This window comes from Phaenicophaeus curvirostris, chromosome 1 (genome assembly GCF_032191515.1).
Source record: "Phaenicophaeus curvirostris isolate KB17595 chromosome 1, BPBGC_Pcur_1.0, whole genome shotgun sequence".
NCBI lineage: Eukaryota > Metazoa > Chordata > Aves > Cuculiformes > Cuculidae > Phaenicophaeus > Phaenicophaeus curvirostris.
Window position 1 is genome coordinate 38,856,644 of NC_091392.1, and position 12,799 is coordinate 38,869,442.

A 12,799-nucleotide genomic window follows, 5' to 3' on the forward strand; every position below is an offset into this window, starting at 1 on the left:
CTGGTTTTTTTTGCCTGCCTTTAGGCCTGAATAAGCTTGGTTTGAAGCTTATCTTTGCTGTCTTTAGCTGAAGCTGCATCTCCATTGCTCTGAGATCGTCCGGGGATCTTGTGGGTCATGGGGCATTTGAGTTCAGTCACTTATGGGACCCGAGACTCCACAAAGACTCTGGGCAAATAAGCAAGAATAACCTCAAAATGGTCTGGCATGTCAGCCCGTTAGAGGGCTGCAAAAAGCTTTTTAAATCATCCTGGGCCACTGTTGTCTGCACAGGGGGAAAATAGATGAGAGGCTCAAACTGATGAGAAGGAAAGAGGAATCCTGGCTGGTGTTCAGCAGTGCTCAGGACACGTGAGGACATGGCTAGGGAAGTATGTTTTCAAGTCCCATCTCTACACTTTGTAGATGTGCATTTTGTAGGAAAAAAAACCCTCTTTAACAGCGTCTTCATTCTTTCTTAATTCTGTCTTTGGGAAAGCATGAATTGTACAGAAATGCCATGTGCAAAGGAGAGTCAGTTCAGCTGGAGGCCAGGGGTGATGGCCAGACCCAGCCCAACTCTTTGCATTGTAGCAGTGAATTTAGCAAGACACAGGGGCTGTTATTTCATAAGCACAAGAATAATGGTTTCTAGGGGAATAGGTAATGAGACAACATAAACAAAGTCAGGCTCAAGTCAATGAAATGATGCAGGAAGCTAGACATTGAGGGCTGCAGCAGCTGACCATCCAGCGTGGTTTGGCTGGTGGTGGGGTGTGAGAGCTGAGCAGGATGCATGGATGCCAAGTGGGATGCTGTTCTCGTATTGTCCACCTGGCCCATGCCTCTTGGCTCAGCCCTCCAGCACCCGGCTTTCCCTCCCAGAATCAGAGCCCCTCTTCCTAAGCGCTGAACAGGGTTTCCACTGACTTTAACACACTGGGGCTGGGAGGAGCTTCTGTCTTTAAGCAATGGGGTAGCAAAATGAAGATTCAGGGGGGAAAAAAAAAAAAGGGAAAACTGGGTTTAGTTTTTATCTGTACCTGGGAGGTTCCGGGCACCTGTGGAGATGAACCTTTGGTCTCCAGGGAATTTTGCCATGAAAGGTACTCACCCTCTGGAGTTCAGTCACCATTAGGGCTGAAGGATGCAGCTGCTGTTTTCTGGACACTAGCACCTGCTTTTTCAGTTTTTTGTATGTTTGGGATGATGCTGCCAGGTCTCTGTGCCAGCCTGTGACAAATCCTTGCCCTTCCACTGCTGGGAGCCCTAGGTCAGGGATATGTCCCTTTGTTGAGCCTCCGAGGTAGTCAGCATCTCTGGTGGACCAGGGTATCTCAGGGGCAAGACACTTTTCTAACCTGCCCAGTGATCCTCCACATGATTCCTCTGATTGCAACTAGCCCACAGGAAGGTCTCATCATCTCCTTTTCTCCTTGGCTTTCCCAGGGCTTCTGGCACTTGGAGGCTGGCCCTCTGCTTGGCCAGCTCTTGAAATGCAGCGGCTTCTGGGATGGAGCATAGCCAGTGTTTAACAGTGCGTATCAGCAGTCCTCTGTTTAGAACAGCAAGTTTCTAACAATTGCAGATCAGGGCTTCTGGTTCAGCCTCCAATTATGGCTAAAACAAATTATTCTTCAGAGGGAGCTTGACCAGTCTGTGAAAGGAGGTATATTGTAAGCTGCCAGCATCAGGAGGGAATAGGTCCCAGGGCTCCAGGAGACCCTTTCCAAACTTCTTATGTAGGAAGTGAAGAGGACTGTACCCACATGAAACAAGAGAAATTTGGGTAGGCAGAGTTTAATTCTCTAACTTGGCATCTAGCCATGTTAGCAGGACTATTGCTTCTCTTGAGAAAAGTGCCTCCAATTTTAGCGGTGCAGCCAGAGCCTCTCTTCAGGCACTGCACCCCACTGCTTCGTTTCACAGTTCATTTTTGGCATGAAGGGAGGACTGGCTTATTTATTCAGCTCCCATTTCACTAGCTGGGAAGTGGAGCTGTCATGTTCCTCTTTGGGATTCCTGGATTCAAACGGTTACACGGAAAGCGTGTAACCTAAAGCAGTGAATAGACACATCTCAGAAGTTTTGGATCAAAAGCTCATGGAGACTTAATCTGTGGTTAATCAACATGCACAATGAGTGTCAGCATGAGATATCCAGTCTACTGATGTTCAAAGTCCTACACAACTGGTGAAGTCCTCAAATTTTCCCTGGGCAACATTCTGGGAAGAAAAGAAGTTAATGTAAAAACCAAACTTACTAGACATATATGCCATGACCCTCTGTCCACGGCATCCCTCACTGCTGTGGTCAAAATCTACAGCCATGGGCTTGAAAGGGGGCTGCTGGCTCTCATGACCTTTTTCACGGTGTGTATTTGCATATAATTGACAGGTGTTCTTTTTCCAAAAATTAAGTGTAGTAACTGGATGGTTTAAGCAGAGAGTTCTGTAGACACAAAGCCTTTTCATTATAGAGAAGAGCAACTGAAAAATGTTGATGAAATCTAGTTACTCTTCGGTTGAAAGAAGTCCCCCTCATCCTTAGTCCTGTCGCAGGTACTGAAATGCTACCCTGCTGCCTTGCAGGCTTTTGCAGTGGTGCATCATGCTCAAAAGCTGTTAAAAGGGTTATTCTGCGGCTCTGGGGAGTGAGCCAGCTTTTCCTACAGTCCTGCCTACAAACAAGTAAGTCCAGTTCTCTGTCTGGCTCTTTGGAGGTAGCTCCAGGTTTTCGTGATCTTCTATATGCACAACAGGTACTGCCAGCAGGCCAAGGGTAAGAACATAAATCTTTGTGGGGATAGGAAGAGGATGGGAATTGCTGGAGGGAGGAGTATTCAAATACCATCTTTCTAGCTGATGGGTCAAAGGACTTCTTCATATCATCAGCTGAAATGTGCTAGTTCATTTTCCTATGCAGGATAGTGCAACCTAGGAAACGGTGATTCCGGAGGTGAGAAAAAAGCGATAATTATTTTCCTTGGTAGTGCATAGCTGATGATATCATACATCTAAACTGAGTGTTTTGACCTGTTTGATGAGTTAATGTAGTGATTAGGCAAAATAAAACTATAAACTACCAATTCTTGGAGGAGCACTGTTAAGTGGAGGTGAAGAAATACAAATGTTTTGGGCTGTTTTGAACTGGAGAGAGATTTTTCTGCTAAAAATATTACTTCTGTGATCATCATCTGCATGAAGACAGGCATGACCTAGCAGTGTTTCATTTTCATCTAATGAAATATTGAAGGGGAGCTGAGAACATGGCTGTTGTCTGACTGATTGTTCCAGAGATGTCAAGGATCCTGGAGAAGTCCTGAGGCTCTTGCGTAGCTCTCCTCATGCCTTTTCCTGCCCCCCACCAGCTGCATAAGTAGGAGCTCATCCCATAGAGCTTCTTGCTTTTGAGAATGGCGTAAGAATCCCTTGTTTCCCAAAAGATAAAAGTTGCCTTGGTATAAATTAACATCCTAAGGGCTGGATGTTAATCACATTGTGGATGTCCTCACAAGAACTGGATATTTGATACAGTTGGATTTTCCTCCTGAAGTCTTTGCAAGATTGCCTGATCTTTGGATGGTGAGACAAGGGATTATTTGCCTCATTTTATCCGCTGTGAAAGACTACAGAAGGACTTTAGGCATGGGCCAAACGCTGTCCTTTGTCAAAATATATGAAGCAGCCATAACAGCTGCAGGAATGCCATTTCTCCAGTGTCTCGAGGAGCTCGGAGGCTGCTGATGGTGGTTTACAGTAAGTTTCTGTCAGCATTGCTTGGGGATGTGGACAGAGTGCTTGACTCTGTGGCCTGAAAGACAGGCTCCACTGCTCACTGTGGTCTTAATCACAGAATCATAGGATAGCTTGAGTTTAAAGGGACCTTCAAGATCATCCAGTTCCCACCCCTCCTGCCATGGGCAGGGACACCTTGTACTAGGTCAGGTTGCTCAAAGCCTCATCCAGACTGGCCTTGAACAGTTTCAGGGATGGAGCTTCCAAAACTTCTCTGGGACACATGTTCCAATGCCTCACTACCCTCACAGTAAAAAATTTCTTCCTAATATCTAATGTCTCTGGTGGTCCCCTCTCTGCAGTGGCAAGGCAGATTTCCCAATTTCTCTTGCAGTTTCATCTCACCCAGGTGATGCTGAAGTGCACACTGTGAATGCAGAGCATGGTCAGACATGTCTGTGTAAATAAAAGAGAGGCTTTTATTCCCTGCAGTCCATTTCTTCTGACGGGCAGAAAAACAAAGTGTGTTACAGGGGTGATACCTGCCCAGTTTAGTCTGATGAACTTCCCATACTGTGAATTATTCACAGCATCTGCCAGAAAGTCTTTTTTTAACCTAAGGTCATTGCAATGAACACAGCAGAGAGATGTGCATGGGTTTCACCCTTAAAAGCTCTTCTACCTGGTATGGTGATACATCAGTCTGTTTTGTCAATAGAGTGTACCAGCATTGTCGCTCTAACGAACGGGTCCCCAAATGGGTCACAGACTTTATGCAGTGTTACCACCTTGGTTTTCATTTATAACCAAACAAAAATCTGCTTATTTTTTTAATATTTGTAAAGTGCTTTTATTTCTGCCATTTTCCTGTTTGTTGGTTTGTTCCCATGTGTATAACCTTCTTGAGTCTCCCATCAGTTTATTCCCTATGTCTGTAATTTACTGGAGGGAGAAACTCTGATCAAAGCCAAGCTTCTGGCTGGAGACTGGTGCCTCTAGCTGCGAGCTGAGACATGGGGAAGGGACACACACACAGGGGCTGGGGGTCTCTGTCCACAGCTTCTGTGGCTGTGCCTATTTCTTAAGGTCTGTAAGGAAAAACCTTCTTGTTGATCACATCTCTTCAATGTCATAGGTATTTGTGACCCAAAGGGCTGCATCGTTTTATTGCTGTGGTTATTTGTATCTTGAGAAAGGCCTGAGCCCTGGCAGCTGCAGCAGGTGGAGGCTCCAGTGGTCCAAGATGCGCCTATGACTTGTCAAGAAGGCTTTGCTAGTGGCAAATCTTTCATTGGTTTTGTTGATTTCCTCAGGCAACTTTGACTTCAGAGCCTATTTTGTTGCTCTCAGCATCATTCATTAGCATTTTCCTTCCCACTGTGGATATATATAAAGATGTCCTTTCATTGCCTCTCGAGTGTAAACATACTAGGGTACTTCTTGCAAAGGCACTTTTATGTATTTATAAATTGAGGTCATTGTGGTGCAGGCGGTTACTTCAGTGCACCGCGTTCATGACTGCTGATTTATTTATATACAGGGCTACATTATTGCGTCTGTGGAATGGCAAGTAGCTAAGGCTTCTTGCCCCACTAAGACAAAATAAAGTGAAATAATCAACAGAGCAAGAGTTGCTCGTGACAGCCCATAAGGAAATTGAAATGCTGTGGGTGTTTATTAGAGTCTGTCTGTGCCGTGAAGTGCCCAAACCGCAGACAGCTGGACTGGTCTGCCAGAAGAGCAGAATATTTTTACTCCATGGCATGTGCGAAGTGCCGCAGGGCAGCACCTCTGCTCTCACTCCCCTGAGAAAGGAGTGGGCTTTTTCCTGCCACCACTGGCAGGAGGTGAACCTGACCCTCTCGAGACATAGCAGAGGCGTTCCTCGCTCAAGGATTGAAGTCTCCAGATCCTATTTGGCTGTGCAGAGAGACTTCATCTCCACCAAAAAATCCTCCTGCAAGTTTTAAATCCCTTCTCTATTGATGTTGCTTCATGCAGACGTCACATTTATAGGACATGGGATCCCACAGCATGATTCCACAGGACGTGGAAGTAGCGTTATGCCAAATACTGATATTTTCTTTCAAAGGCAGAGGTTCTTTTTATTTACCTCCCTATTTGTGACATTTGCTCCTCAGGTATGAGCTATTGCTAGATAGTTTTAAATGGAAACTGAGACGATATAGATTCAGTTACTGGGATTATGTTTAAGACTCCCAAATGCCATAAGATTTATAGCGAGCTAGCAACAGTAGGAATGAAAATATCTTTCTGATAGGATATATCATGGTGCATCTAGCACTGAAGGTTTTGGGGGGGCTGTTTTCAACCGATTACTTGTAACTTGTTTCACAAATTAGAAAATTTCGATTAGTGCATGCACTGTAGAGCTGCTGATGTAAAGATGCAGGCTGACTACTCGGAGAAGTCACATTGTCTACCCAACATTGTAGTGCTGGGCTGTGCCGTATTGTTGGTAAGATGCCTGCATGCAGACTGACTTGAGTGGGAAAGCCGTAGGTCTGATCCCTGTAAAATGTTTTCTAGTGAGGCTTGCTGCGGGTGAATGGCCAGATTTTGCTGCTGTTGCTCCTTTGCCAAGAGGGTAGGTGCATTCCTGTGCTCGTGGTGGAGCATTCTCCTGGCAGAGACCTTGCTGTGTGAAAATAGGAATGGCATCACCTATCTAAAAGGATGTTCTCCTGGACCTCATCAAGCTATTTGTCTCCCTTGTGTAATGACAGCAGAGCTGTCTTTGGCAGAAACCTTGGGCATAACTTCTTCCAGTGCTTTTGGGATAGGAAGAGTAATGAACTTGATGGCTCTGCAGGCAGTGACTTCTCTTGGGGCAGGTGGGAACTGCTATCACCCCCATCATGTCAGGCAGAAGGGCTGCCCCAACACCTAAAAAGCTGACATGATGTGTGCCAAGACTGAGACTGCAGTGTCGGAGCCACTGGATAGAATTTGTGTCCCTCTAGGCTGAAGTAAGTGTGCGTGTTTTCTGTATGGTTTTAACAAGATAAACCCAGAGGGCTTCAGGGAGTTGTTGGGAAGAGGAAAGATGGCTGTGGACTAGGCACATCATCACAAGCATCACAGGATGGCTGGGGAGCGCTAACCCAACAGAGTCGATCAGAGGAAATTCTGCCCGGTGGCAGCAGGGAGATGATGGGCTTGCAAAACCACATCATCACATACACATATATGTTGGCAGCACATTCTTCTCAAATCCTGCCTACATGCTTTCCCTGCTTTCTTAAAATTAGACAAGACTTTGGTTGAGGAGACCTCTGACTGCAGTGACCAGGGGCTGCCGGCAGAAATGTAGGTATGAAAACCCAGTCAGGTTTGCTATGCAAACCGCGGTTCGTTCATAGATGGGATGCTGCAGACTGGGGCTGGTGCCGTGAGTGGGACAATTACGTGGAGGAGTCCAAAGACAAGTAAAAGCAGGAAAGCTGTTACACACCCATGAGTGTACGTGGACCTGAGGTGCTGGCAGCTCAGAGGTAAAGACCCGTAACAGCTGTATGAGGATGACATCCCCTCAGTGATCTGTTGACTCCCAAGACAGGCTGGAATAAATCATCAACGTTAACAACTGAACAGGGAAATCCTGCTGGGAAACACATCCTTGACCTTATTATGGAACCTCTTGGGGCTCCAGCTCAGTCTGCTAGGGCAAAGCAGAGAATTGCTATTTGTATGGTGTCCTACACATTATAATGACTGGTTTGTATTTTATTAAGGCAGAGCTACTAGTGTCTGGGACACAGAGATGAGGATGTTTACTGCCTTGGCAGCGCTGAGACCAGGCTCACCCCATCACATTGTGCTGCTGCAGGGGAGAGCGTGGCTCTGAAACCCGGGCCAGGGCTGCTGGGCACATCCAGAAACATAGAAGGCAGCTGAGGGGGGAGCAGCTGAGAGCCTGCAGCCCTTGGGAATTACAGATAGAGCTCATGTTTAGCATCACTGTTTTCAAGTAGCCATAAAAAGAAATGTTTGTAACATTTTAGGGCCTGAGCGGGAATACTGGCTCCATTGAAATCAGAATCAGAACTCCCCCTGAATTCCACACAGACAAGATTTAGCTCTTTCAGCATGAAGGCACTCAGGGTTATTGATTCCTTGTTGCGATATTCTTTACTAGAGCTACCGGCGTCAATCACATGCATTACATTGGGATAGATAAACACGAAAAACTGAAAATTATGAGGAGAGCAGCTGCTGCAACTAGCATGAATTATTCACTTTGATATATTTCCTACACTGCTCTTATCCCAATCTGGATGAACAAAGAATTGTCTGAAATGCAATATATGTAATTGCAAGGAACCCAAACTGCTAGTTTTTACAGAAAAATCTTAGCCTGGTAATTCTCCATCGTCTCCACTAAAAGAAAATCGATGTCTCCAGTTTGGATGTTTTCCAGGGAATTTTATTCCCATATCTGAAAGCATCTGGTATTCACAAAGCCGCTAATGAGTCAATGTGATCAGAATGACATTGATTTAAATTTGGGTAAATAACAAGTCTTGGGGAAGGCTGCGGGGCCTGAGGGTTTGCCTGGGTTTCTGTTCATATGTGCTTGATATTTTTATTTGAGGAAAGCAGAAAAATCTCTGCAGTGACATTTTCTCTGAAAGAGAAGGGATAAAAACCCTTTTGAAATGTGTTACTATTTATTAATAGCCATCATCAGACTCAACATTTTTGCCAGAGGGGCATACTGCTCAGCAACCTTGCCCTCTGACCACTTTTCTAATTAGCCTTCTCCTTTTTCAACATCTTTCCAGCGGAAGATGCTGGAATACCTTTGGGAGGGGGCATCTGCAGGATGGAAGAGTGGGGCTGCAGCTGCGACGTGCTTGCCAGTGCTCGGCATCCAGCACCAGCACACTTCAACCCCGCTGCCACCGGCACGCTGGTAGCAACCGCGCTTGGCAGACTGACGGGATGTGCAAAAGCACACTGCCACCATTCAGCTCCAAAATGTGCTCTAAATCTCCTTCCAGGCTGGGACAAAGCTTCCACTGGCTGGATGCTGGCAGCTCTGGAGAAAAGCCAGGTCCCGGTCAGGAGCAGTGCCAGCAGCGGCAGGGCTGGTGGAGGTGACAGCCAGCAGGCGAAGCCCACAGCCAGACAAGCTGGCAGCACTGGGATCATTATTTCCAGGATACGTAAATCCTGGTTAAATAAAAGGTAAACCTTCACTGTCTGAAGTGTATCAGCCACATGCTTGAGGAGGAGCAGATTTAGGGAGGGGAGGCTGTGATCCAGCAGTGCCAGCAGTCTCGTGCTCTGCCTCTCTCTGGGCACCCTGCAGCACCTCCTGGCAAGAAACGGTGCTTAACTATCACTATCGCACACCATCTCACCATCCATGGTTTGCTGACTGGCATTTCTGGTGGCATTGAGTAGTTGTCAGCAAGGCAGAGGGGCAGTTTGAGGAGGTTTGAAGCTATTGCTGGGAGCAGTGCATCAAGCCGTTAGTCTATGTCACACCCTCAAACACTTATCAAGTGACTGATTGAATGTTGCTTATAAATACTGTAGTTCCTCAAGCTTTCAGTGCCTGTTCAGTGAAGAGCTATTGAACTATTTAGAAAGTGTCACAGTAAGTTAAATGTACCACTAATTAATGTCATAAGTGTGTCATAAGTGTGTTTGAGGTGCTAAGGGGCATGATTTAGTGTTTGATAGGAATGGTTGGACTCGATGATCCGGTGGGTCTCTTCCAACCTGGTTATTCTGTGATTCTATGATTCTATGATTTTATGCCAATACTAGTTATACAAGGTCTGTGCTGTTTCTGGTGTCTCACTGCAGGCAGCTAGACCAACAACTTTAAAATAAACCAGTTCAAGAAAATTGGTTGTTTTCATCCAGTGCTCTCAGTTTTCACCTTGAGCTAATATTTAACTATTCAATCAGAGGAAAGTTAAAATAAAGACTGAATGATAAGTATTTGTTTAAATTCCACAACACATACACACACACACACACACACACCCCGCCTTCTTTCTTCCTTATCTCGGTTTTCTCCACTATGAGCTTGCTGTCACTAATTGCCATACCTAATCACTTTTCCACTAGGAAACAGCCTGGGACTGATAGAAGCCAAATATTTGGAAATCCGAGCTGTGTTTCTTTAAAAGTACACCCATTCTGGGAGACGGAATGTTAATGAAGAGTCACCCACCTGAGCGTTGCCTTCAGCATGGACAGTCCCTGCACTGGGCTGCCAGACCGCATGCCAGTGGCACCCACCTCTGCCTCAAGTGATGGCAAAATTTTATTTGACACCCATAGGGTCTGGACTTGGTGTGGAAATGGACACAGGGGATCACAGGGGTGAGGATCACCAGGGTGGAGGTGGATTTACTGTTCCCACCACTTGTGGAGGGGGAAGAGCATTGGGAGATCCTGGTGTGTGCTCCTGGGGAATACTCCTACTGCCATCCCACCCCTCTCCCTTGCTCCGTTTCTCTGCCCAGGTGATATACCGAGCCCTGTCGCCGCCTTATGCTGCTGAGGACCCGTACAGCGCCGAAGCGCAGGCACAGCTGAAGATCACCAACTTGCGAGTGCGGCTGCTGGAGCGGCAGGGCTGTCCCTGCCTCCCAGCGGACCCAGGCCCTCGACCCTCGCCACACCTGCACTACGCCATCTACGACTTCATTGTGAAGGGCAGCTGCTTCTGTAATGGCCACGCTGACCACTGCGTCCCTGTCACCGGATTCAAGCCTGTCAGGACGGCTGGCGTCTTCCACGTGGTATGTACATGCGCCCAACAATGTCTGCACTACAGGAAAGCAGACTTTCAAAATAATAGGGACGATTTAGAGTAATGGTGTAGGTCCAAGTGTGCAATATTTGACATGTGAAGCCCTGAATTCCAAGCATGGGGAGCAAAAGCAGTCTTTACAAAGGAGGTGGTCCTCACATCAAGCTGAAGCACTGGGCTTCTCTTCTGCCTTGGTATGAGGTCCACCAGGACTCTCATCCTTCAAGGATGCTCCACAGTAATTTATTTCAGGTGAATCTTTAAAAAAAATTGAATTGCTAGCTCCCTTTTTCACCCAAACACTACCTTGTGATAAAATGGTATCTAAAAGATAATAAATGAAGGGCATTTTGATGATGAAGATGGAGGAGAGCTCCTCCTTGTTGGAGCCATATAGGCTACTAATGACAGTTTGGGAATAAGAAAATCTGAGATAGTGACAAACTTACAAGAAAACAGAACAGTGGTACTAGATATCTTTTGATTGCCATTTCTTCTGGAAGAACCTCAGCTATTGGGTTGGATTCTGAACCAAGGGGCCAGAGATCTGTATTTTGGCTCTCGCTCCAAGGCCTTCCGTTGCACTTTGAATACCTTTCTCCAGTTAAAAATCCTGTACTGTGGTTTTGAGGGGATTCCCATCACAAGAGCTCTGAGCACAAATCTCTTGGGACCCACCAAGACGTAAACCCCGATCCTCCCATGTCCTAAAGAAGTGAGAGCCGCTAACTTGTTGGGAGGTGATAGCACAGCAGCTGCCGATGCACTGGGTGCCTGCACCCTGACAGCCCAGTGACACTCATTGCCCTCAGCCCACGTTGTCCTTTCTGCCCCTCTTGACTGGCTCTGAAAATCCTGGCTTTGCTGGCACAGGAGCAGTAGGAAAGGCCAGGGCAGTCAAACTTTGTACTGAATGATGTTAGAAAAGAAAGATCGTAAAAAAACATAAGGCAGTTACTTGAGGTAAAGAGGTCTGGCATTTGTCCAGCTCTTCAGGGAACTCTCATTTCACTTAAATTATGGTCTCAGACACGAAGCAGACAGCATGTTTCTCTTCTAATAGAGCACATCTTGTAACATCTTGAAAATATACCGATTTGAAAGCGTACAACGCTATGATTGATAAGGCTGTTTCAAGTAGCACTGCTCTGCTTGCCATAGATGTTCCCTGAGTGAAAGTCTTTGAAAAGAGCTATTTGCTCAGGATTATTTTGGTGGGATACAATTGCACAGGAGTGTGCCTGGGAGCACTGCTGGGAGTTGTTAACAGAGCCTGCAGCCAAATATGCTTCCGGTACAGCTGTAGCCTCTGGAAACCACAGTGCTCAGGTAACAGGCGATGCTGTGGGAAGGAATCAAGTGCCAAAACTGTGCTGAAAACCAAAGCAAGAAATAGCAACGAGCCCCTGCTGTAACCCTGAGGGGACTGGAAATTAAACTCTGGTTGTAAATATGTACGTGGCAGGAGTCCCAAAGGTGTCATTTCGGCAGTGAGACTGGCTCATTTTACTGTTCCTTACCACTTATTCTGCATTTCCTATAAGGGATATGCCCATGTAGAGGTGACATAACTGCATAGTTTGCAGGGAGGATCAGGGAGGTGTTTCCTCTCCCAATACCATTTTATCCATTATTAGAACCAGGGCAGCTGGGGCTGAGCCTGGTCCATGCCAAGCTCCTGCCTGGGGCAAGGCTGCTGTGATTCAGGGGCTGCGGTGGCACGCAACCTATGCATAACAGGCTGGAGGTTGCCAGTGTGTTGCTTTAGAATGGGAAGAGAGGATTATTTCCAAGGTGACAGCAAGACACATGTGAATGACAGAAAAAGGACACATGGTTGCAGGGTCTGTGGCTTCTAAGCTGGGAAAAATCAGAGAAACTTCTGAAAAGAGGGTAGGATTTCAAAAAGGAAGCATTTTTTGTACATTTCAACTGCAAAAGCCACATAAAAGATAGTTCTGAACAATTGCAGTCTATCATTCAAGTGTGAAATGGGGACTTCAGCCTTGTCTTTATGGAACTGTATCTACATGAGGTCTTAGCAGAAGCTTCATCATAAAACCAAGGACAGCAAAAGCGGAGAAGCACATCACCATTTCACAGTATGATTATAAAAACTGGCTCTGTTTTTATGCTTGTTTAGACCTGAACGCTCCAGTAGAATATCCTCTAAGTTAAAGAGTAAATATAAAAATTTAGGCAAGTTTAATATGCTTTTTTGAAAAAACAACTTTTCCAAAGGAAGTATGTGCAAGTTTTCTTAACCTCCTGCTTGGTCTCAGCCCAT

At 46.1% G+C, this 12,799-nt stretch overlaps 1 protein-coding gene across 1 annotated transcript in view; it reads left to right on the top strand.

The window, feature by feature from the left end:
* The window catches only part of NTN4 (netrin 4), a 49,190-nt gene that overhangs the window by 10,948 nt on the left and 25,443 nt on the right, over positions 1-12,799 (top strand). Inside the window, exon 3 of the mRNA XM_069853439.1 lies at positions 10,223-10,501. Within this exon, the coding sequence (XP_069709540.1) occupies positions 10,223-10,501 (279 nt within the window). The remainder of the gene's footprint in view (positions 1-10,222; positions 10,502-12,799) is intronic.